General features: G+C 45.3%; 1 protein-coding gene across 2 annotated transcripts in view; it reads right to left on the reverse strand.

The window, feature by feature from the left end:
- Positions 1–22800, reverse strand: part of PGBD5 (piggyBac transposable element derived 5) — a 101672-nt gene extending 78872 nt beyond the window's left edge. Inside the window, exon 1 of one of the 2 annotated variants that reach the window (XM_050769243.1) lies at positions 22455–22800. In XM_050769243.1, coding sequence (XP_050625200.1) covers positions 22455–22785 — 331 coding nt within the window. In that variant the 5' untranslated portion in view covers positions 22786–22800. Of the gene's footprint in view, positions 1–17686; positions 17837–22454 lie in introns of those variants that run through there. The other variant, XM_050769253.1, reaches the window with a different exon arrangement.
- Positions 22801–23714: the final 914 nt, after the last annotated feature.

A 23714-nucleotide genomic window follows, 5' to 3' on the forward strand; every position in this document is an offset into this window, starting at 1 on the left:
CTTCATCCAAGCAACTACAAGATCAAGTCTTTGTAAACCACACATCACTCTATCGTTTTCTTCCCAGCTGCCCATCGGTGTGTCATTGTGAGGTCGTTAGAGTCCTACCAGACAAGAACAGCGAACACCAAGTGCTTACTGTATGGCAGGCATGCCTCCAGGCCTCTTCTCTAACAGAAACATGGGTGGCTGCAAAAGCACCTGAGAGTTTGACCAAAGCACACCCAGTTCAATTCCCGACTCCACCACTACTACTTCCTCTCGAAGTTTCTTAATCTCCCAACATCTGTTTCATTTGTGTAACGGGGATAACAATACTTACACCTAAGTGTGAAATAAAATAATTTAAGTAGAGTGCTGCCCTATCAATGCTTACTCTTTTCCTTGAGATCAAGCCTTTCAGGTATCTGAGTGAAGACGGTTGAGCCCAGTCTCGCCCCCCACCCTCCACTTGTCCCCCTTCTGTCTCTACAGCACCGAGAAGAAGTGGCTGGGTGCACACAGTGCGCTTCCTGCTGGAGAGGTCAAGTGTAGGGCTTCCTCCCTCTCAAGCTGGAGGGGCCAGCCCAAGAGCCTCAGGATGAGGATCTTAGAGTCAAAGGCCTCAGGTGAGGCTGACCTGGGGAGACCTGTGGGCCCTGGAGGAAAACCAGCCCCATCCCGAGTGCTCTGCCTGGATTCCCAGGCTCCAGGGGCAAAGCAGCAGCTGCGCAGGAGGTGGAGCTGCCAGTCCCAGAGCCCACAAGCAAAGGGAAGGTCATGCAGGGTCTGCTCTGGACACGGGAAGAGCCGCCTTCTCTCCCACCATGGCAGGCCCGCCAACCCTACCAGTGCTCCACCAGACCCAGGCCCCTGAGCCTACAAAGAGTGATAACCCCTTCCAAGAGTCTCAGCAACATACAAGGAGGACAGCCCAGAAGAAACAGACACACCCCCAGAAAGAGGGAACTACTGGAGGATACAGACAACTTGAATTTCAATTAAAATAATTCTAGTGCTCAAGAGGATTCTACTGCAACATACACAGGAGGGGAAAAAAAGATTTCCTGTAACTAGAAAACATGATTTCCCAACTAAACAACTATTCAAGAAGAAGAAGGTGGGCACATAGGATTCTTGAATTACTCACTCAAAAGATCAAGACCAGGAAATAACAGAGTGGAAGATGCAGGGTGGAAGGCGTCAAGCTATGAGACTGTGAGGGTGCATCCTGAGACCTGGGAGGAAAAGGGATGGATGAACAGGGGCAGTGAAGACACCAAGCTCTAGATACACGCCATGAGAAAACATGCACACCAGCTACTCAGGGGCTGAGACAGAAGAACTGCTGGAGCCTAGGAGCTCGAGACCAGCTTGGGCGACATAGGGAGACCCCATCTCTACAAATAATTTAAAAAATTAGCCAGGTGTGGTGGCAGATGCCTGTGGTCTGAGATACTTGGGAGGCTGAGGTGGGAGGGGAGGATCGCTTGAGCACAGGAGGCTGAGGCTGCAGTGAGCTGCAACTGTGCTGCTGTACTCTAGCCTGTGTGAGACAGAGCAAGATCGTATCTCAAAAAAAAAAAAAAAAAAAAAAAAAAAAAACGCCGGGCACGGTGGCTCATGCCTGTAATCCCAGCATTTTAGGAGGCCGAGGCGGGCAGATCACCTGAGGTCAGGAGTTCGATACCAGCCTGACCAACATGCAGAAACCCCATCTCTACCAAAAAATACAAAAAATACAAAATTGGGCGTGGTGGTGCATGTCTGTAATCCCAGCTACTCAGGAGGCTGAGGCAGGAGAATCGCTTGAACCAGGGAGGTGGAGGTTGTGGCGAGCCGAGATCACACCATTGTACTCCAGCCTGGGCAACAAAAGCGAAACTCTGTCTCAAAAAAAAAAAAAAAAAAGAATGGCTTCCCGAGGCAAGGTGTCACTCAGCTATCATGATTTTTTTAAAAAAAAAGATATATGAAGAGGTGAAACCCCGTCTCTACTAAAAATACAAAAAAATTAGCCAGGTGTGGTGGCGGGCGCCTGTAGTCCCAGCTATTTGGGCGGCTGAGGCAGGAGAATGGCATGAACCTGGGAGGTGGAGCTTGCAGTGAGTTGAGATTGCATCACTGCACTCCAGCCTAGGCAACAGAGAAAGAGATTCTGTCTCAAAAAAAAAAAAAAAAAAGATATATGAAGAAAAAATTCAGAGTGCAGGTGACCCTTGAACAACAGGGGTTTGACCTGTGTGGTCCACTTATACCCAGATTTCCTTCCTCCCCTGCCACCCCTGAGACAGCAAGACCAACCCCTCCTCATCCTTCTCTCCTCAGCCTTCTCAACCTGAAGGCGGCGTAGATGATCCACTTCCACTAAAAGAACAGTAAATACATTTTCTCTTTATGATTTTTCTTCATAACATTTTTTCTCTAGCTTACTTTAAGAATACAGTATATAATACACATAACATACAAAATATTTGTTAATTAACCATTTATATTATTGGTAAAGCTTCCTGTCAACAGTAGTCTGTTATTAAGATTTTGGGGGGATAAAATTACACACAGATTTTTGACTGTGTGGGAGGTCAGTTCCCCTAAGCCTTGTGTTGTTCAAGCACCAGCTGTATATATCAACAGCCCCCATGGCTGAGGATAACAGCAAAAAATGGTCTCTAAAAATATATGGACCAGAACCAAGACCTTATGGTGAGAAAAGAGGAGAAAGAACTGATGACCAACGAGCCGAACGGTCTTGGGCCTTCTCAGGGGTGAATGGTTGATGCCTATTTCAATGTTGTTTCTGACACCCTTGATTTGATGGGTGATTAGTGTCATTTAATCGTGTAGATTCTCATCATGCCTAAGCAGAACGCATTTCAGTGATATGCACAAGACATGCAATTCAGTTTTTAAATTAATGCCACAGTATTTATTTTTACAGATAATTCTAAGATGCAACTCCGACTAAAAATATGCTAAGGTGCTTTACAGTTTGAAATTCTGTTAGTTAAAGTAGAAATGTTTAGTTATTATTGCAAGAGTGAAGTGTTGCAATAATTAAAGACTGTAAAGCTGCTAATTTTATAGGCAAAAAATATTAAGAAATTAAGACTTCAAGTATATAAATTGAGAAACAGAATGACAGTTAACAGAAATATTATGAGTATGTTGCCCAGATAACTTTAGAAAGAATATTTATGCTTTTAGAAATGACAGTTATAAAATTTAAGTAATAATACAAGACAGAACAATAGAGTTTAGATTATATCATAATTATAATCTTTGGAGAATTATTTCATATATTAGCTTTCATAATACTAAATAGCCCTTAAGTACTTAGGGTAATTTTATAGTCATTTAATTTTATTCAGGCTATAACTATTTCAAGAAACATTCCTATTTGGGAATTGTTCATCTGGTGATGATGAGTTAAAAGCAAAAACTCAACTACACCACTTTAAAAATTCAGGGATAAAAATTTCACAATCAAGTTTGACAATATCACTTTTTTTGAGACAGAGTTTCACTCTTGTTGCCCAGGCTGGAGTGCAATGGTGCAATCTTGGCTCACTGCAACCTCTACCTCCCACATTCAAAAACAATTTTCCTGCCTTAGCCTCCCGAAAAGCTGGAATTACAGGTGTGCACCACCACACCCAGCTAGTTTTTGAATTTTTAGTAGAGACGGGGTTTCACCACGTTGGTCAAGCTGGTCTTGAAACCCTGACCTCAGGTGATCCGCCTACCCTGGCCTCCCAAAGTGCTGGGATTACCGGCGTGAACCACCATGCCCCAGCCCAAAATACATCATTTTCAATCTGGGACTAAAAAACAATATTCAGAGCTTGAAGAAAAGAGTTACAGAAAAATGTTTGTTTTCAATAATAGACCTCAATGTCTTAAGACAATTCCCTGTAGTTTTAAGTTTATGGAGACTAAAGCGACACTCAAAATGGCTGTTAAAATGATTATCGTGAACAAATTATCATTTTCAGTAGTTAGAAGATGAAGAATTGCTGAGATCTGCCCAAGCTATGAATCCTGATTATTAAGTTCCTCCTGGAAACCATGTTACAGAAAAAAAAAAAAAAAATACTCTTCCTTGAATTAATGTGCTCCTTCTGTGTCTTGTACAGCAGACATTTGGTTGTGCAAACACATCCAGGCCTTTGAGTCTGACAGCCTGCTTGCTGGATTAATGAGGAAATCAGCCATGTTTCTCCCTCCCTTTCTGGTTGGCTGGCCCAGGGAATTCTGGGTAACCAAACTGATGTGTCATGAGAGCATAAGTGTTTCTTACATGATATCTATTGTCTCTTTACGGAAGACACCAAAACTAACGTTCATAGAAAAAAAATCTGAGATGCAGACAGAAGTTCAAAAATGATTTTATCTTGAAAGAGAGATGTATTGTTCCATTGCCACATTCCTAGTTTTTCCTCAAGCGACTGTGAGAGGAAACAATTGCATGCAGAAATATCACAAGTAAAAATTATAGTGGGGGCAACACCTGAAATTTACTCCTAAAAATATTCAAAGAATACCTTTAAGCAGTGAACCAAGGATTTGTTCATGGGTTTGTGTCCATGAAACTGCATTATGCTGTGGACTGGTCAAATCCTCAAGTCTAGGAGATGAAAGGAAGGTAAATCTTTACCTCAGAGAGCTACTGCTGGAGAGGATGGTGGAGACGTCACTGGCAGAAGCACCCTGTGTTCACAGTTGTAGCCCAAATTGCCTTGCCCAGTCCCCAGTCCCAACTGAATTTCCCTTAATTTTCACAAATACGTGGCAGAGTGACTACAGGTACAATCAAGCCACTGACAGCATGAGAGGTTACTATACCTATACTACCTTGTCAACCTTTATAATTTTGGATCTAATACAGTGTAAATTTTTTAAACAAAAGTTCAGGCAGTACTCCTGTATCCTAGAAATTCCTTCCATAATTGGCTTCGTCTTGACTTAAGCAAACATTTACTCACTTGGACAAAATGTATATTTGATGTGTGTATGTATGCATGTAATGTAAAAGAACAGCAGTCAATCTCTGGGACTGAGTATGATAAAAGTTAAGTAAGAACTCATGACATAGAAGGTCTTGTTCAGGGGACAGCAGTCTTACCTGGGGAAATAGCATACTGTTTTCAAATGACTCTAGAGCAATACACATTTTATTGTGAAGTAGTCAAGAAGAAAGGGACAGTTATTAAAATGGAAAATAAATTACAATCGATTGATTTTTGACACAGGTGTCAAAATAATTCAACGGGGGAAAAGCAGTTTTTTCAATTAATGGTGCTGAAGCAACTGAACATCCACATGCAAAAGAAAAAATGGAAACCTTACATCACATACCAAAAAAACTCAAAATAGACCAAAGATGTAAATGTTAAGTGTAAAATGATAAAGCTCTTAGAAGAAAACATAGGGTTACATCTTAGTGATCTGAACCTTGTCAATGGTTTCTTAGCTAGGACACCAAAAACGCACACAAACAAAGAAAAACAGATACATGGGATGTCACAAAATGTACAACTTTTGTGCTTCCAAGGACATCATCAAGAAAGTGAAAAGACAACCCACTAAATGGAAGAAAATATTTGGAAGTCATAGATATGATAAGACTATATAAGGAATATTCAGAACATATAAAGAACTCAATTTAAAAATGAGATAAATGACTCAATTTAAAAATGGGCAAAAGACTTTGATAGACAGTTCTCCAAATGGGATATGCAAGGGCAGTTAGCATATGAGAAGATGCTCAACATCATGAGTCATTCAGGAAACACAAGTCAAAACCTCAATGAGCTTCCACTTCACACCCACGAGGAAGGCCGGAATCAAAACAACAGGCACTAACAAGTGTCGGCAAGAATATGAGGAAGCTGGAAGCTTCATGCACTGCCACTGGGATTGTAAAATGGTGCAGTCACTTTGGACAACAGCCTGGTAGTTTCTCAAAATGTTGAACACAGAGTTATTATATGACCCAGCAATTCCACTCCCGGGTATATGCCCAAGAAAAATGAAAACTATGTCCACACAAAAACTTGTACATAAAGGTTTTGCCATTATTCATAATAGCCAATAGATGAAAACAACCCAAATGTTCAAGTGATAAATAAATACAATGTGGTATATATATTCAATGGAATATTATTCAACAAGAAAAAGGAATGAAATACTGAGACATGTGACAACATGAATGAAGCTTGAAAACATTACACTAACTGAAAGAAGCCAGTCACAAAAGTCCACATATGATATGATTCCACTGATACGAAATGTCTAGAATAGGCAAAGCTAAAGACACAGAAAGGAGACTGATGGTAATTTAGATGGCTAAAGTTTCTTTATGGGGTGATGAAAATGTTCTAAAACTGATTGTGGTGATAGTTTCACAAACTGTGAATATACTAAAAGCTACTGAATTGTACACACTAAATGGCTGAATTATTTTATAATAAAGCTGTTACTAAAAAAATGGAAAGTGAAGAACTTCCATATTATCAAGTAAAAAAAAAAGGATAACTTGATCAAAACATCAAAAATGGGGAAATGAGAATAAAAGCTGAATCAATAAAAATAAGATGCAAGAAATAAAATCAAGCCTGTTTCTTATTACTTTAAATGTGTACAGATTGATTTATTCAACTAAAGGGCCTATAAGGTTGTGTTAAAAAATATATATAAATCTATGCTGTTCAAGAGACATACCTAAAAGGACAAATAGGGTTGAAAATAATACACAAAACAAGGAGATACCAGGCAAATGCAAAGAAGAAGACAGGGATGGCAAAATTAACAGCAGACAAGTTGGACTTGAGCTTAAAGGCACTGATGGATAGAGTGATATTACTAAACTCATGGTTTTGGAAGAAATATAAAAGGTAGATGTATGTATGCACCAAATAATACAGCAACTAAAAATTCTTAAAATTCAAGAACATGACAAAAAGTTATTTCTCAAATGAGAGTATTTCCCAAAGAGAAAACAATAAAGCCATGAAGAAGAGAAACAGATCAACAGATACCCTTACTTCCCTCAAATAAGAATATACATTTTTTCTTATGCCTATGCCACATTTTTAAAGATTAACTGCATATTTGGCAACAAAGAAAACCTTTGCAAACCTTTAAAATAAAAAATTTAAAGGATACTTCGTTGATCACAGTCCAATAAAATTAGGATTAAATAATCAGGTAACCAAAAAATCTTAACTACTTAGAAATTAAGAAACATATTCTTAGATCAAAGAAGAAATCAAAAGGGGAACTGGAGGATATCTTGAAAGCAATGGAAAAGAGAACACTTCATATCAAAATTTATAGAACGCTCCAGAAGATTTTCTCTGAGGAGACTTTAGTGTCAAATGCCTTCAATATTAATGAAGGTATTTTACAAATAAAAAGGAACTTTGCACTAATCTTAAGCAATTAGAAAAGGACAGCTTCTACTTCAAAAGGAAGATTTTATAAAAAAGATAAAAGTTCAAACTAATAAAAAATAAAAAAGGACACATAAGCCCAAAGCTGGCTCTCTGAAGCAACCAATAAAACAGAAAAACCCCTCAAATGCCCAATTAAGGATAAGGTAAAGAAAAGGTGAGTGTGGTGGGGGTGGTGAGGGGAAAGGCAGGGGAAAGAGTAAAGGAAAAGGGGGAGAGGCCAGATATAGTGGCTCACACTACCTGTAATCCCAGCACTTTGGGAGGCTGAAGTGGGAAGACTATTTGCGCCCAGGAGCTCAAGACCAGCCTAGGCAACATAGCAAGACTGTCTCTACAAAAAAATAAGGGAAAAAAAACTAGTCAGGTATGGTGGCACATGCCTGTAGTCCCAGCTACTCAGGAGGCTGAGGTGGGAGGATTGCTTGGGCCTGGGAAGTAGAGGCTGCAGTGAGCCGTGATCACGCCATCGCACTCCAGCCTGGGCAACAGAGCACAGACCCCCATCTCAAAAAAGGGCGGGGAGGGGAAGAGAGGGAGGATGTGCAAAAACAGACAAGATTACGACTGAGAGCAGGTATAAAAAAGCAAATAAAGTAGACATTTTTTAAACCATTAAAAATATATACTGCATGGAACTTCATGTCAACAAATTTGAAAGCCTTAGAAGAAACAGATGATTTCCTAAGAAAATATAAATCATCAAACAGATTCAATAAGTGGAAAAAATCAGAAAAAGGTACTATGACCAGACAGGTTCACAGCTGAGTTTTATCTAACCCGTAATTCTATTATTAAATGGCAAAAGGCAATTAAGAAAGAATAAACCAATTTATGAAACCAAGCATAATTTTAATTCCCAAACTTGAGAGATGAGAAATTATTAACAAATCTGGCTTATGATTGATTTGTTACAGAAACTCTGAACTAATATTAGCAAATAACAGAATTCAGCTGTATATCAAAGAGATCTACATACTGAGACCAACCCGGGTTTATCCCAGGAACATAAGGGTACCTCAGTACCAGAAAATCAATAAAATTCACTTCATCAACAAATTAAATACGGAAAAAACTATAGAATCATAGCAATAACAGCAATAAATGCTAAAAAGGCATTTAATGAGTTTTTAAAAATGAAGTAAAATAGAAATAGAAGTTATTCATGAGAAGAGCTTGACAAAAGGTATATAAAACGAACCTGTATTTGTTAAACAATGAACTCCCCCAAAAGGAAAACCCTACACACGCACATGTATGCAAAAATGTGTCATGTATGAGCACCAAGTTTTCTACATGGGTTATGTAGACAGAGATAGAGGAGAATGGAGGGAAATTCCAAACAAAAAAGGGAAAAGGCTCAGAAAAAGGACTCCAGTCAAGAACCACGTATAATATTATATTAATGCTTATCAATAAAATTACAGTTGGCCCTTGAACAATGCAGGGGTTGAGGGGTTGACCCCTAGCACAGTTGAAAATCTATGTATAATTTCTAACTTCCCCAAAACTCAACTACTAATAGCCTACTGTTGAATGCTATCAAGAAAATCATAAGGCAGAAAAAATGTATTTACTATTCATTAAGGGGAAATGGGTCATCCTAAAGTCTTTATCCTCATCATCTTCACTGAGTGGGCAGAGGAGGAGGAGGAGGAGGAGGACATAAGAGGAGGAGTACACAAGAGGAGGCTGAGATAGGAGGATTGCTTGGGCCTGGGAAGTAGAGGCTGCAGTGAGCCGTGATCACGCCACTGTATTCCAGCCTGGGCAACAGAGCACAGACCCCCATCTCAAAAAAGGGCGGGGAGGGGAAGAGAGGGAGGATGTGCAAAAACAGACAAGATTATGACTGAGAGCAAGTCTTGCTGTCTCAGGGGTGGCCGAGGTGGAAGAAAATCTGTGTATAAGTAGACCCACACAGTGCAAACCTGTATTGCTCAAGAATCAACTGTATATATTTTCTCATGCATAATTTTTAACAGATCACATGCAATATTACAACTACTAATAAAAAGCCCTCCTTTTGTTTTGAACTGCACAACCACCACCTGCCTTCCCAGTCCAAGTTTCAGGGTAACATACAGTAAGGCATTAACAGGTTCTTGGAAATTGTGACTTCAAGCAAAATAATGTAAGAAAACCAGTATTTTTTCTCATAATTCTAACAAAAAGACATTATTCAAGGGCCTGCTGTACATTGCTTTGCTTAAAGTTGCAGAAGAACCTACTGATGATGTTAAGTGAGGACTTACTGTACTTTGTGGTACATATTACCTTTAGTTGCACTCCCTAATGGAAATATGAATCAGACTACTGGTGGCAGGTCAGAACTCAGGCACAGCCATCCACACTCCCATCCGGAGCCAGACTCCTGGCTTGCCAACCTCCCTATTCTGTCTCAGAGGGAGATATTCTGGAGCTGTTAAGGAGCAGAATTTCGAGCAAAAAATTAGGTATGGTGGCACACGCCTGTAGTCCCAGCTACTCAGGAGGCTGAGGTAGGAGGATTGCTTGGGCCTGGGAAGTAGCGGCTGCAGTGAGCTGTGATCACGCCATTGTATTCCAGCCTGGGCAACAGAGCACAGACCCCCATCTCAAAAAAGGGCGGGGAGGGGAAGACAGGGAGGATGTGTAAAAACAGGCAAGATTATGATTGAGAGCAGGTATAAAAAAGCAAATGCAGTAGAGATTTTTTAAATCATTAAAAAAACATATACTGCATGAAACTTCATGTCATCTTTTGGTTTCCCTTGGTACCATCTGCATCCATCATGTATTCTGTGGCTCTAAAGATGCCTTCACACTGTCTCCTCCCAGGTGCTCCCTTAGGACCTAGGACAACCTGGTCATGTCAGCAACTCTTACACTGCATCACAATTATTTGTGGATCAGGTGTTTGTCTTCACCACCAGGAGTTATGCTGTTTGAGGGCTAGAACCTCTTCCTCTTATCAATCCCCAGTTTTTAACATAGTGCCTTGGTGCAGAGTAGGCACTCTAGAAATATCTGCCAAATGTATGAAATGTATTTGAAAGAAGATATGAAGCCTACACTGAAAAACTTTTCTTTTCAGGGCTGTTCTACTTTAGTTTCATGTTAAAATTTCTACCTCTGCAGCTAATCAACTGATGGGGTGAAGGAATGTTGGCACACCCCAAGGTGCATGTGACTTAGGTTAGTCCTTTGGGATCACAAACATTGGATCACTCTTAGGAACCCAAAAGAGACGTGCAAAGGATACTTGGCTGAGTGTCCTGTGTAGGACCCTATATGATCCCATCCGGTGCCTGGAGTCACCCCTCTGGGAGACGACAATCTAGAGGCAGAGCTGGGGCCAGTGTCTGTGTGTCTCCAAAGCTCTGTGCACATCACAATGCCTTCTGAGAGGCAGAACCAAAGACAGCTGCAGAGCTTCCCTCCTTCCCACCAAAGCATCCCACACACCACCTTCAGAAATGGGGGCTGCACTCTTTCAACTATTCCAATTTCCCCAATGTAATTTGCCTTCTTCCTAAACTTACATAATCTTTTTCAAAATGTTTGTATTTCTTCTCTGCTATACTTCTGAAGGAGACTGAGTCTATGCATTTATAATACAAGGTGTGAGTTTACCTTTGCTATTATTTACCTATAATTTACCTCTTTCGATCTTAAAGAAAAACAATTGTTGTCTCAATTTCCAGTGAGGTTCTGTTCCAGGTCTCCACTGGCATTCTGAATGCACATCCCCTTAAGATGCCACAGGCTGTGTTCCAACACCCCAGCTCGCCTAAGAAAATGCAGCCAAGGAAAACACACAGGCAATTCAGCTGAAATACCAGCACTACAGAGCAAACCAAATAGGACATTTGTATTTACCTTCGATGCTGGGACCTGAAGAAAGCAAGGGTCATTACATCAGATAAGGAAGGAGATGGAGACTGCTTTCCATGTGTGTTCTGAAGTGAATGTCACTCACAGAACCTAACGTCTTCACGTGACCCACCCCCACAAACTCAGCAGTGGAATTCCTGGGAACACTTATTTAAGATGGCACTGGTAGAAGATGTCACCTTCCCCAAATGCATAAAGTGCTCAAACAAGCCAGGTGCAGTGGCTCATGCAAGCAATCCTAGCACTTTGGGAGGCAGAGGTGGAAGGATGGCTTGAGCCAGGAGTTTTAGACCAGCTTAGGCAACACAGTGAGACCCTGTCCTTACAAAAAATAAAAAAAATTAGGTGGGCATGGTGGCACCCATCTGTAGTCTCCGCTGAGACTGCAGTCTTAGACTGAGGTGGGAGGGCTGCTTGAGCTCTGGAGTTCAAGGCTGCAGTGAGCTATGATCACACCAGTACATTCCAGCCTGGGTGACAGAACGAGACCCTGTCTCCAAAAAAAAAAAAAAAAAAAAAAAAAAGTGCTCAAATAAGAAAGATGCCCACTAACCACTCTTCGGGTGATTCCACTTGTTGACAGTCTTTCCTCCCAGAAAATCTCCCTGTATCCTGTTCCTTTATATTCTCTTTGTAACCCTGTTTCTCAAACTTGAGAAAATAGGTCTCTCCTTCCCCCTCTGGTTACTTGCAGTTGCTTTTGCCAGGGGAGCTTGCTGGAGGCTTTGAAACATCAAAATTGAATTTATCTACTGGCTTCCTGTCTGCTGCCTGGCAGAGATGAGTGCAGTGACCACTTCCCACTGAGGCCTGTTATCTGCCCGTGGGGGTCTCTCTTCTCCCATGGGCAGGCAGATGACAGACCTCGGTGAGAACTTCTGCTTACACTGCACTGTTCAGAAACCAGGCAGCAGTCCCATCTCACCGCAAGAGGTGCAGCCACTGCCCAGGATACGAGGCAATGGGGGAAGACAGGTTTGCTATGCAGTGATCATCTTTGGTTCAGAGCCCTTTGCAAGGGACTTGTTATAAATTAGTTGATCTGACCCACATATACCATGTTCCACACTCATTGCTCTAATATGATTCTTCCTAGCCCCTAATCAAAGGGACCCGTTTACTCTTGAGCACTCTGTAGCTTCACTTCCTCATTTTCAAAATAGGGATAACGACAGTATTCACTTGACAGGATGGTTGTGAGGATTACATAAGTTAGAAAGTGCTTAGAAAAGCATCTGGCATATAATAAGTGATATACAAGCATTTGCTAAATGAATAAAGGGGTGCAAGCAGCTGGCTTCCCTGTAAATTCCTAATAGATTCCTGCCTATCTTGGGTGTCTCTGGGCCACTAGGAAGTGAGCAGGTTGTAGAAGCCCAAGATTGTATTAAATTCCTCAGTAGCCATCAAGTTTGGTCTTCCATCCAGGATAGAAATCCTTGTATTTGGCGGCATTGCTGCCTCCGGCGTAAGAAACTCACTCCTTCATGGAGCTGCCTGATCAACTGTTCCACTATTTTGGATGTTGGAAATGCTCAGCTTGTGAACATTTTTTACTGGCACTGAATCCCGTACCCATTTAAAAATCTACCTCTGCGTCCATCTATTCCTTTGTTCATTCAATCATTCAAAAATAACTGAGCACCTGCCACATTTTTACCAAATACTGTGACCAGAATGTCCAAGGTCTCCACCCACGTGATAAATAAATTAGCTTATGCAGGTGACAATGAGCGCTAGGAGAGACCAGAGGGAAGGTGGTGATTTTAGACGGGTAGAGACAGTGACATTGGAACCAAGACCAAGCCAGCAGGCAAGGGCTGCCGTTCGAGAGTCAGGAAGAACATTCCACGTAAGGGCCCGGCAGACAGAAGATCATGTGGCCAGAGATAATGGTAGACAAGTGCCACAAGGTGACAATGGTAGGACACATGCCACAAGGTGACAATGGAGAGGAAGACCAGGGTGGACCTACAGACCCGGAGGCCACACTAAGGAATCTGGATTTCCCTTCAGTTTGGATGGGAAGTTACTGGAGGAGTTTAAGCAGAGAAGTGAGTATATTAACTCATGTTTGTAAAACATCACTTTTCCAGCACAGCCTGGGGAAAGTGAAACTGGGGCAGGGACAATCAACAAAGGTGGAGGCTGAGAATCCAAGTGGATGAAAGCCTCACCAGCCTGGCCAAGGGGTGATACTGTCTTGGCTAAAGTTGGCAGCAATGGCAATGATATAAGAAGTGGAAGGATCTGTAGTTCTAAACTTTTTCATGAAAGTAACTTCTTAAATATATACCTAAATGTGGCCAGTTTTTCATTCTTTTGTAATAATTCTTTCTGCAACTCACAAATGAGGGGAAGGAAAGCTCTTTATACCCTGTGGGAGGATAGGCAAGCATTACTTCTCCACAGTCTGATAATTTCAGGTATTCCAGTATTCTCCCACCCCCAAGATCATGTTGTAGTTCCTGTCACCAATAAAGGTTTTATCCCATTCCCTTCTGCTGTCATTTTCCCTCCTCCTTCCTTAAAGGAAGGACCCCAGCGCTTCTCCATGGATTCTGCCCTAAGTACTCATTTCTCAACATGCTTGGCAAATCCCCCTCCCTGTGGGATCCAGGTTTGCTACGTAAATCTATATCCATGCCTGAACCTGGAGTTTGGATTCTAGCTACAGTTACTTGCAATAGTAACAATCACAGGTGTTAAATGTTAAGATATTTTCACTACGAAAGTCTCAAGGAAGCTCAGTTTAGGGGCCAGTGCAACTGCCCATGAGCAAAATGCATGCCTTCTCTCCCCTTTGCTCAAATGGCTCTCTTGTTTGAGATACTCTTCCTTCCTCTTCACCTGACTAGTTATTTGTTCTTCAAGGTGCAGCTCAGGGGCCACCTCCTCCAGAAACGCCGCCTCTTCTCCAGCCCAGCTGGAGGAAGTAAGGCACCTCTGGAATCCGGCAGAAATCCATGTTTACCCTGATCACAGCATTCACCAGAGACGCTTATCTCTTTTCCTTCACTCTGTCTCTCCTATTGGACCCCAGGGGACATGTCTAACTTATCGTTTTATCCCAGCAGGGCTCAATGTGCTGGCTGAATTAATATGAGGCACATCTCATCCATTGCTGGTGGGAGTGTAAATTGGAAAACTGCTTGGCAGCACTTCCTAAGCAGTGGTTCTCAATACCTGGTGCTTTTGCCCCCCAGGGAACATTTGGCAATGTCTGGAGACATGTCTGTTTGCTACAACTGGCGAGGAGGGGTGCTAATAACATTCAGTGGGTAGAGGCCTGGGATGCCGCTAAACATCCTGCAATGGTCAGGACAGCCCCCCACCAACAAAGAATTATCTGGCCCAAGTTGAAAGACCTTGTACTAAGGGTAAATATACACTGAATCTATGGCCTAGCAATCCCACTCCTAGGTATATATGTCCAAGGAAGTGATGTATACAAACATCAAGAAAACAGGTACAAGAACATTTGTAGCAGCTTTCAGGTTTGGAAACAAACCAAAAGTCTACTGATAGGACACCAGGGAAATAAACTCTAGTATATTTGTACAGTGGCATACTACACAGCAATATAAAGATAGTACTGCTCTATGTGATATGGATGACTCTTACAGATAAAACAACGTAATGGGCAAAATTAAGTAATGGTGATGAACTCAGAATCATGGCTACCTCTGGGGACAGGGAGGTACTGATGGGGAAGGGGTAGGTAGGAATCTTCAGGATGCTAAGAATGTTTCTTTTCTTTTTCTTTTTTTTTTTTTTTTTGAGATGGGGTCTCTCTGTCAGCTTGTACCACAGTCTGGAGTGCAGTGGTACAAACACAGCTCGCTGCAGCCTCACCCACCTCAGCCCTTAGAGTAGCTGGGACTACAGGCATGCATCACCATGCTTGGCTAATGTTTCCGAATATTTTTTAGGGAAGGCGAGCTCTCTCTGTGTTTCCCAAGCTGGTCTCAAACTCTTGGTCTCAAACAATTCTCCCACGTCAGCTCCCAGCTGGTTGAGATTACAGGCTAGGCATGAGCTACTGCCTCTGGAACTAGGAACACTCTTTACCTTGATCTGGGTGGTAGTGACATAGGTATACCCAGGTAAAAATGCACTGTGCTGTGCACGAACGTCTCATGCAATCTATGTGTGCTATGACACACACAAGCTTCATTATATAAAGTAATTCCCTAGAACACTTAATCATTCCACTGTTGGTGGGAATGCAAATTAGTGCAACTCTGGAGATTTCTCAAAGAACTGATAGTTGAACAATTTGACCCAGCCATCCCATTACTGGGTATATACTCAAAGGAAAATAAATTGTTCTACCAAAGAGACACATGCACCCGTATGTTCATTACAGTGCTATTGACAATAGCAAAGATGTAGAATCAACCCAGGTGACCACTGATGGTGGACTGGATAAATATGGTGCACATACACCATGGAATACCACGCAGTTATAAAAAGGAAGGAAATCATGTCCTCTGCAGTGACACGGGTGCAGCTGGAGGCCATTATCCTCAGTGAACTAATGCAGGACTAGAAAACCAAACACTGCATGTTGTCACTTAGAAATGGGAGTTAAACATTGGGTACACATGGACATAAAGATGGCAAAAATAGATACTGGGGACTCCTAAAGGAGAGAGGGAGGGGAGCAAGGTGTGAAAAACTACCCATTAGGTACTCTGCTCACCACAGGGGTGACAGGCTCAATCAGTCTCCAAACCTCAGCATCACGCAATATACCTTTATAACAAACCTGGACATGTATCCCCTGAGTCTAAAATAAAAGGTGAAAAGTAAATACAAATTAAAATAAAACAAAATACTCCTCTAAGAGCCATCTTACTGGTGGGCATCACATATTGGTTTGCTGCCTTATAAACAAGATGTTCTAATGGACTCTCTGGGGTACTGCTGGCAGGGGCATAAAAAGGTACATTTCTGGAAGACTCTTTCACAAAAGATATCAAAAGGCTTTAAAATGTGCAAACTCCTTACCTCAATATTGCTTTATCATTTGATGCTAAGGAGTAAATTGAGGATGGGTATATAAGCTTAAGCATCAGGCTAGGCATGGTTGATCACACCAGTAATCCCAGCACTTTGGGAGGCCAAGGTAGGTGGATCACCTGAGGTCAGGAGTTCGAGACCAGCCTGGCCAACATGGTGAAACCCCATCCCTACTAAAAATACAAAAATTAGCCGGGCGTGGTGGTGTGTGCCTGTAATCCCAGCTACTCGGGAGGCTGAGGCAAGAGAATCACTTGAATCCAGGAGGCAAAGGTTGCAGTGCACCAAGATCGTGCCATTGCATTCCAGCCTGGGCAAAACGAGCAAAACTCCATCTCAAAAACAAACAAACAAAAAAACAAACTTAAGTCTCAACAATGTTCACCACAGCACTAATTTAACAGCAAAAAAAGAGGAGAGAGAAGTAGGGTAATAAGCTCAGTCCTAACAAAAGCAAACCCTAGAGTATTACAGAGTCAATGAAAATATTGTTCTAAAATGTAAATGGGAAATGTTCACAATATATTAATTACAATGAAAAATCCGGTCCCTCAACAACATGTAAGATATATGAAGCACATATTCAGTATGTCAACTACGATTATCTCCGGGAAAAGGAAGATAATTTGATTTTTACAATTTTTGATGTGGTTTGGCTCTCTGTCCCCACCCAAATCTCACTTGAATTGTAATAAAACCCACATGTCAAGGGCGGGGCCAGGTGGAGATAATTGAATCATGGGGGCAGTTCCCCCCATACTGTTCTCATGATAGTGAGTGAATGCTCACGAGATCTGATGGTTTTATAAGCATCTGGTATTTCTCCTGCTGGTAAATTCTCTCTTTGCCTGCCGCCATCCATGTAAGATGTGACTTGCTCCTTCTTACCTTCCACCATGATTGTGAGGCCTCCCCAGCCATGTGGAATAAGTCCAATAAACCTCTTTCTTTTGTAAATTACCCAGTCTTGGGTATGCCTTCATCAGCAGCATGAAAATGGAGTAACACAATTTTTATCCTTTTCCTTATTCATTTTCTAAAATGAATATATGTAACTTGTTAATAAGAAAATAATGTACAATCACAGTCCTTAAAAACAAAGGTGTAACAAGGTATGCGCCTTCAGTCCCAGCTCATCAGGAAGCTGAAGCGGGAGGATCACTTGGACCCAGGAGTCTGAGTCCAGCCTGGGCAACATAGTGAGACCGTGCCTCTAAAAAGAAGTCTAAAAAGTGAGTTTTAGAGTCTAAAACTGGGTTAGACCTCACCACCTGTTCCAGAGTATTCAAAGGGGTTTGTGAACTCAGAGACCTGGAACCCTTTCTATGGGGTTAAGTATAAGAAGCTGCTCCTACCTTTAGCTCTGTACAGGATTCTGTGGCTCCAGGAGGAACTTTGAATCTTGGTGAGCTGCAAGATAATCTTAGGCAAAGCTACATAGCAATCAAGTGCAAGACTGGGTGTCATCTTGCAGTAGCTGTGCAGAAATCAGAGAAGGGAGCTTCCTGGGAGAGCTGTTTTGCTCTTTTCCCAGGAGTCTGTTCATGTAGGGGGCGAAACTGGAGCTGCTACTGCAGTATTCAAAGCCCCACCTCCTGAAAAACAGCTCTGAGTACTCCCTAGGACAACTCAGGGCAGCAAGGATTAAACAGGGAGCTAGAGAAGAATCTAGATTCTCCTCTTCTGGAAAGTAGCTATGCCAACCACTATACCACCAACACCCTGGCAAGATTCTACTCTTCTGTATCCTGGTTGTGGTATGGATTACACAAATCATGAGTTAAAACTCATAGAACTGTATCCCCTTCCCCCCAAAACTAAAAGCAATTCATATATAACTATAAAAATATTTTTTACTGAAAAAAGTTCTAGTAAAAGAAATAAAAGGCACTACATTCCCTGATTTATTGAGTCTGACTAGTTAGATGGTGATCACTTAACCCAGTAATCTCATCACCCCCAGGAAAGTGGAGGCAGCAACTTCCTTTCCCAGTCACATGGCAGTGGCAACTTCTCGGCCACAGAGTCCTTGTGAAGATAGTTTGATAATAATGCATGAAAACACAAGTGACAAATGAGAACTGAGGGTTAGCAGTAGCAGCTCCAGTTTCACCCCCTACCTGAACAGACTCCTGGGAAAAGAGCAAAACAGCTCTCCCAGGAAGCTCCCTTCTCTGATTTCTGCGCAGCTACTGCAAGATGACACCCAGTCTTGCACTTGATTACTATGTAGCTTTGCCTAAGATTATCTTGCAGCGCACCAAGATTCAAAGTTCCTCCTGGAGCCACAGAATCCTGTACAGCGCTAAAGGTAGGAGCAGCTTCTTATACTTAACCCCATAGAAAGGGTTCCAGGTCTCTGAGTTCACAAACCCCTTTGGAGTCAAGGGTCTCAGTTTATTTCTGGTTTTGAGAGAAAGATTTTTCTTTTCTTGTTTGTTAAAAAGGCTCTAAACCAACAACAAACTGTAAAGATAAAACATTCAACAATGTTAATTTCCAATGCCTTATGTTTCTCTCCAGCTGCTCAAGGTCATACCTCCCCACTGAATGATTAGAGGGTTGCTGATATGGTAAATGGGGGGAGAACACACACACACACACTCACTCTCTCTCTCTCTCTCTCTCTCTCTCTCTCTCTCTCCCCCCCTCTCTCCCCCACCCCCCTTCTATGAAGTCCAACCTCTAATAGAAAGAGCGAGCAGCTCAGATCCCGGCCAGCCAGGACAAAGGACTGACAAACCAGACGAAAGCCCTGGAGCATCTGTGAAATCTTGTCTGTTCCTCTGCCTCCTCCGAGAAACGAATCACAAGACTGCTCAGAATAAGAAACCAAAAGGGCAGAGGCTCAAAAAGCAGCCGGGCCTGAATTTCATTCTGTTTCCAAAGAGTGAGCTCACATGCTGTGTTGGTTATCTGCACAGTGGGCAGGCAGGCTGACAGCTTGAGGGGGCTATTTTGGGGGGATATATGCTGCAAGTCTGGTTAAGAGAAGGTCCTAGGCTCTGCACTCCCAGTAGGCATTTCAGCTCCCAGGCAGATCATGCATCTCCACAGGGGTTAAGAGCCCAACAGCTAGCCTGGCAAGCACAGCGTGTGCATTTAAGTCATCCCGAGAGGATCCACACCTCAATGCACAACCAGAACCTAAGTGAGGTGAGAGAGGAGACAAGAGGAGTGAGCAAGGGCCCTCTCCACCCATAACTACTGGCTGCACTTCTGGAGAGGCTGATCCAGGAAGCTAAATACACTGAAAAATAGAAGGAAAGGGCTGGGAAGACAAGAACAGCCTGAAGAATGGCTAGGATTTCCAACCTGAACTACAGAAATGGTGCTTTTAGGGCTGGCGCAGGAACTAGCACTGCTCCCTTCCTTCCCCTCCTCCTCTCAGCTGGGCACCAAGTATCTCCTACCCTGTGCACTCCCCTTATGGTGGGTGTGGGGGGATGTGGCAGCTCCCACTACAACTCATAATGGTCCCCAGTGTCTACCTCCCTCATGCACAGCCACTCTGCAAAGGTTTCTAGGTCATCCTTCCGATTAAAAAAAAACACCCAAAAACCTAGCACTAGCAATACACATTTGCATACAATACCCAGTTACATGCACACATTTACATACCTGCACATTTCCATAAAATACACATTTATGTACATACACATATACCTGTTTTTACAGTAGAAGCAAGGCAGGAAGCCTCTATCAGATCTCGAATTTTGTTTTTTCCTCATCTGATTCCAGCAGCAAGAGCAATTTGGATTAAAAATTTTCCATTATAAAGCCTGATTAGAGATAGAAATGCCACCTGCTTGCTTTCCTCCCCACCCCACTCTACCCATCCAGTGAGATTTGTTAATAAACGGGGGAACAAAGATGGAAGAGAGATCCAGGCTGCATTCTTTGCAAGTGAGGAGCGCACGCTTGTCGGAGCGTTTTAGATACTGTGCTCTGGCAAACCCCAGCAGGCTGATCCTCTTTGCTCTCAGAGTGGCTGGGGTGCAGCTCTCAGCCTCTTAATAAACACATCCATCTCCCTCCACACTGGTAGGCGCAAGGATTTTCTCTGACCAAACCCACGCTTCTGCATCTATTTTCAGCCCCCATAAATCATATTCCATTGTTTTGGGGAAATCCAAATTCAAGTTTTAACAGGCCATCAACCTCATCCCTCCATTCCTCACCACTCCAAATTTCCCTCAGGGTGAAATCTGCAAAGAGGAAATTCTAAATCAGATGTGGACTTAAAAGGCAAGCTCCCACACAGGGCAGGAAAACAAAACTGGGTAAAAATACCAGCAATAACCACTAATGTCTTTGGTTAAAGGGCCTGACTGATTCTTTGGTACAGGTGTGAACTCAGTGGGCATCTGCAGGAAGCAGAGTTTGAACCTAATGCTAAATGACACACGATCCTGCTCTTCATGACCGTAAGTGCTGCGGTGGCTGGATTAAATGGCTCTGCTGCAGAATTTCTCCCATTTCAAGGTTACTAAGAAATATAAAATGGATTTAAAATTTATTTCAGTGTGCCCACCCTTCTCAAATCAGCACATTCAGGATTCTTACTCATAACTAGGCTTGACCTAGTACAAGTTCTCTATTTTGCCCTGAGACACGGAGAGACTTGCTGTGCAGTCCCAGGTGGACCTGTATCTCAAATGTTTCCAGGATCGAAATTAGATCACAGATGCTCACGGCATAAAGTCTGCCAAACCAGGTCTGTGGACTGGTACAATTCTTAAAGAGCCAATACCGAAAACAGCTGTCTAGGGCCAGGAGGCCTTAATGACATCCTGGAAAATACAGGACAGTATAAAAGGACTATACAGAGTCAATGATTTTGAAAATTCCCAAGCTCTTAACTACAGCCCAAATGCATATGCTTTAAAATGTACCCACCCCCAAAGCAATGCACAGCTAACTGTGACTTTGCAAGCCCAGCTTTAGCTCCACGCATCCACACCGCAGCCTGCCAGAGGTCTGCAGACCACTCCCTACTGAGAGAGTCCAGCTAACCCTATCGGCCTCCCAGCAGGCTGCAGCATGATGTCCAGATCCAAGTCCAGGCACCAGCTGGAGGTCCCTTGGGCCTGCCTTCCCATGTGCCGTGCCGTGTTCCTGACCGGTTGGACAATAATCAGAGAAGGCCACAGGAAAAGCCGCATCATGCCCACCGCGGCCACTCCCTGGCCCTCATCAACACCGGTTGCGCGCACTTCTACGGAAGAACACAGCATGCAGGAGCACGGGCCTGCTACAGAAGGCCGTGGAACAAGAAACACCAGCATGAGAGGGCGGCTGGTCTGCAGCTTTCAAAGAAGGCAGAGGCTGCGGAGCTTCTGCAGAGGAAGTGGTGATATTTCAACAGCCAACTCCCACAAAAAACAGAGAGTGAAGAGAAGTGGGGCAGCCGCAGCAGCTTCCAGCACCCCAGCCACCTTCTCCAGGTATTCGGGCCTTGTCTGTGACCACAGTGGTAAGCAGGACACACCTGAAAGCACCTTCTGGCGGAAAAGCAAACACCTTAATGCTGCCCAATCGGTTCCTTCACTCCTCCCCATTCTTAACAAGAGATCTGGAATAGCGCGGACAGGGAAAGTTTCTCCGATTAAGGAGAAAACTACACCGCGGGTGGCCTCTCCCTCAACTCTCACTGGGCCATCTGCAACCTGCCTCGCCCCCGTCACCTGCCGTAAGGCTCGCTCTTGGGCTGTTAGTGAAAAAACGACTCCACCTGCCTCCACCAGCCACGCCGGGCTTTCAGAAAAGCCCCCTCAACTAGGAAAGCCTAACTTCAATCCACCCCTAAAGTCCGACCCACAGGTGTGACAGGCTTCCCGTGCAGGGGCTGGGGTGCTCCCAGGAAGTGAAGGAAAAGGTACCCGACGACCTTGTCACTGGAAAAGAGCTGACCACGGCCTCCGCCTCACCCTCTCTACCCAAGGGTTCGAAGCCCCCAGGCGCAGTCAGACCGATCCCCACTCCTGCAGACTCATTTGTTTCCGGAGAGACACCCACAAGCCAGCCCACGGAGCGTCTGGACTCGCCCGCCCCAGCACCCACGCCTCCCCCGCGCCGGGTTCCAGCACCGCCCCCGACACCCACCCGCGGGCCGCCCCTTACCGCCGGTGTCCTCGAAGCGCGGGGGCGGACGGTCCCGCAGCGCGGCGCTCCAGCCCGCGCCGGCCTCGTCCTCCTCCGGCTCCTGCGCGTCCGGGGCGCGGGGAGGCGGTGGGGCGGCCCCTGCGGGTCCAGGGGGCTCCCGCTCCTCGTCCGAGGAGGCGGCCGAGGAGGAGCGCGAGGCGGCCGAGGTGCTGTAGAAGGGGTTCCCGCCGCTGTCCGGGCCGGACTCGCCAAACACGTCGTCCGAGATGTGCAGGCTCTCGTAGCGCGCGCGGGCAGCCTCGAGCAGCGCCGGCGCCCTCCTCCGCGCGCCCCCGCCGCCCTCGGCCATGGCCCCGGCCGCCGCCCGCGCGCCCGACCCCCACAGTGCCTCCCAGCCGCACGCGCCGGGCCCCGGGCCCGCGCCGCGGCCCGCCGCCCCCCACCAGCGCAGCCCGCAGCAGAGCGCCCGCCGCCCCGTGCCCGGCCGGCCCGCCGTCTTGGCCGCCTCGGGCCCAGCGCCCGGGAAAGCGCCCTCGGAGCTCGGGCGCCGCAGGCTGCGGGCCGCAGCGGGAGACGAGCCGCGCGCGGGGGTGGCAGGGGCTACCCAGCGAGGGCGGGACGCAAAGGCTGCGGCCGAGACCAGGCGCCGCCGCTACCGCCACCGCCGCGGCTGCGTCTCCTCGGCGCCTGCCGCGTCCCTGCGCGCCCTCCCCACGGCCTCCGGCGCTGGGCTGCCGACCTTCCCGGGCGCGAGCCGCCGGAGGTGGGCCCCGCCCCCTCGCACCTCCCGCCCGCCGGCCAATGGGGAGCCGGGCCCGGACGGCCGCGGGGGAGCTGGGCGGGCCCGGCGCGGGGAACGCCCCCACCCTCCTCGGCGGGGCGGGGCGGGGCGCGCAGCTGGGGCTCGCGGGAAGGGGGAGGGCCGCCGGCGGCAGGGCCGGTCTCCTCCTGCAAGGACGCGCAGCCCGGGACCGCCACGCGCAGCGCGGGGTGGGAAGGGCGGGACCGGGGAACAGGAGGGGAGGGCGCCCCGGGTGCTTCCAGCGGTCCGGGTCCGCTGACAAAGCGCTGACCCACCCCGCTCACGGTCCGCTTCCGCAGTCCGCGTGCGGCTCCAGGGAGCTGTCCGCCCCGGTGGTTCTGAACCAGGCGCCGCCGAAACGCTCCAGGTAGGCGGCGGGCCCGAGGTCACTACTCCCGCGGCGGCTGATCGAGGCTTCCAGGGGGTCACCGCCAGCTGCACCGCATGCTCCCATAAATACAGGGGCTGTCCAGCTT

The sequence above is a fragment of the Macaca thibetana genome, chromosome 1 (assembly GCF_024542745.1).
Source record: "Macaca thibetana thibetana isolate TM-01 chromosome 1, ASM2454274v1, whole genome shotgun sequence".
NCBI classification, from domain to species: domain Eukaryota; kingdom Metazoa; phylum Chordata; class Mammalia; order Primates; family Cercopithecidae; genus Macaca; species Macaca thibetana.